Source organism: Merops nubicus, unplaced genomic scaffold (assembly GCF_000691845.1).
Source record: "Merops nubicus isolate BGI_N331 unplaced genomic scaffold, ASM69184v1 scaffold1860, whole genome shotgun sequence".
Classification (NCBI taxonomy): Eukaryota; Metazoa; Chordata; class Aves; order Coraciiformes; family Meropidae; genus Merops; species Merops nubicus.
Genome location: NW_008584624.1, coordinates 26,601 through 28,150, shown reverse-complemented (window position 1 = coordinate 28,150; position 1,550 = coordinate 26,601). Strand labels below are relative to the sequence as shown.

General features: G+C 39.4%; 1 protein-coding gene across 1 annotated transcript in view; it reads right to left on the bottom strand.

Moving 5' to 3' along the window:
• Window positions 1–234: 234 nt before the first annotated feature.
• The window catches only part of LOC103777125 (transient receptor potential cation channel subfamily M member 7-like), a 7,380-nt gene continuing 6,064 nt past the window's right edge, over window positions 235–1,550 (bottom strand). Inside the window, exons 6-7 of the mRNA XM_008944669.1 lie at window positions 1,228–1,399; window positions 235–413 (exon numbers count right to left, since the gene is read on the bottom strand). Of these exons, the coding sequence (XP_008942917.1) occupies window positions 235–413; window positions 1,228–1,399 (351 nt within the window). The remainder of the gene's footprint in view (window positions 414–1,227; window positions 1,400–1,550) is intronic.

The following is a 1,550-nucleotide window of genomic DNA, read 5'->3' as shown; positions in this document are numbered from 1 at the left end:
AAGCATACGTTACAGAATTTGGTGCAACTGGTACAAGGTATGTGGGAGGAACCTAGAACTAGCAGCCAGAGCTATTACTGCAGCCAACCTGGAAAGCTGCATCACAGGCAAGATTACACGACCTGCTTCTAAACTGTTGTCTTTCCACAGTAAAGGCTCCTGTACAAATTAATTAACAAATGGTCCCGAAACCCACCCATGTGTGACTGACAGTTTGGCTAGCAGAGCTAGGACTTACCCTCCCTCCTCTGTTTGCTTGTGAACATACGCCAGTATGTCTGCAGCTCTACCAGTTCCTTCACACACTACCACCGGCACGGGAGGACTTTCCTGAAGGAAGTCTAAAACTGTGAGTATGACGTTGGGGCCACCTTCAAATACAAGTGCCACCACAGGCACACCTTGGCCAATTCCTATTAAATCGCAAATAAATGGACAGTGTTGTAAGTGTATAGGGAATGCCAAGATTGGTTTTACATATTTAATTAATCAAGTATGCCCCTTCTATGGAATAAAAATTAAAATGGTGCCTGACAGACATTTTAACTGTTGCTAATGCATTTTAAGCACTGCAAAGATGCTAATAAATACAGTCAAATACAGTCTACAAAAGAGAAGAGATTCCTCACAGAAAATTTCCTGAACTCCTGTAGAAAGTGAACATTTTTGTTTAGGGAAATTCCCTTCTACCTCTCCCAACAAGTAGTTCCCAAAGATGACAATACATATACAACTTGAACACAGTTACATAGAAACTCTCTGCTAACAGGAGTATTGCAAAAGCATTCCAGTTGAAAAAAAAAAGTGTTGCTCCATAACTGGGAAAACAACAAAGTCAGTCATGGTTTCTTCACACAAACACAGATGACGTTTTACAAACTCAACTGCCCTATTGTGAAACTGCAAGTGATCAATGTCAAAACCATGAATCAATCAGACCAGTAAGGCAAATAACATACTAGCAACATAAGTGATATACAGTTGCTTTATCAAAGCAAAATTGACAACTTTATTCCAAAGAACCCTCCTCTCTGGTCCCAAAGAAATCCTAAATCCACCTGCAATATCTAGGGTCCAAAGCAGCAGCTGAAATTTCCAAAGTAATCATTCAGACTTGTAACACAAACAAAAAGCTATCTTTCTGTTTTGTCATTTGGATGTTTGATGGAAGTACCTTTCTCATTAAAGCAGAATAACACTCAGCCCTCAAGTATCAGAATTACTTACTTGCATGGATCCGTTGTAAATTAATAGTTTTTTCCAGTTCTCTCCGCAATTTAACTTCTGCTCCATACTTTCCAACTGTGCCATCATCCACCAGAATGAAATGGGAATGGAGGTTATTTAGGACATTTAATTTACTTAACGGGTTTAACAAGGTTTGATATGGAGCAACCACCTAAGTATAAGAACACAACAACGTCTTTTAATTGTAATGATTCACAGTTGTTCCTGTGAAACTTAACTTTTTTCTAGACAAAGAATTGGTAGCTCAACAAGAAGCACTGGCACATACAACTGTGCCTTGGGTTGGGATACACCAACAGCTG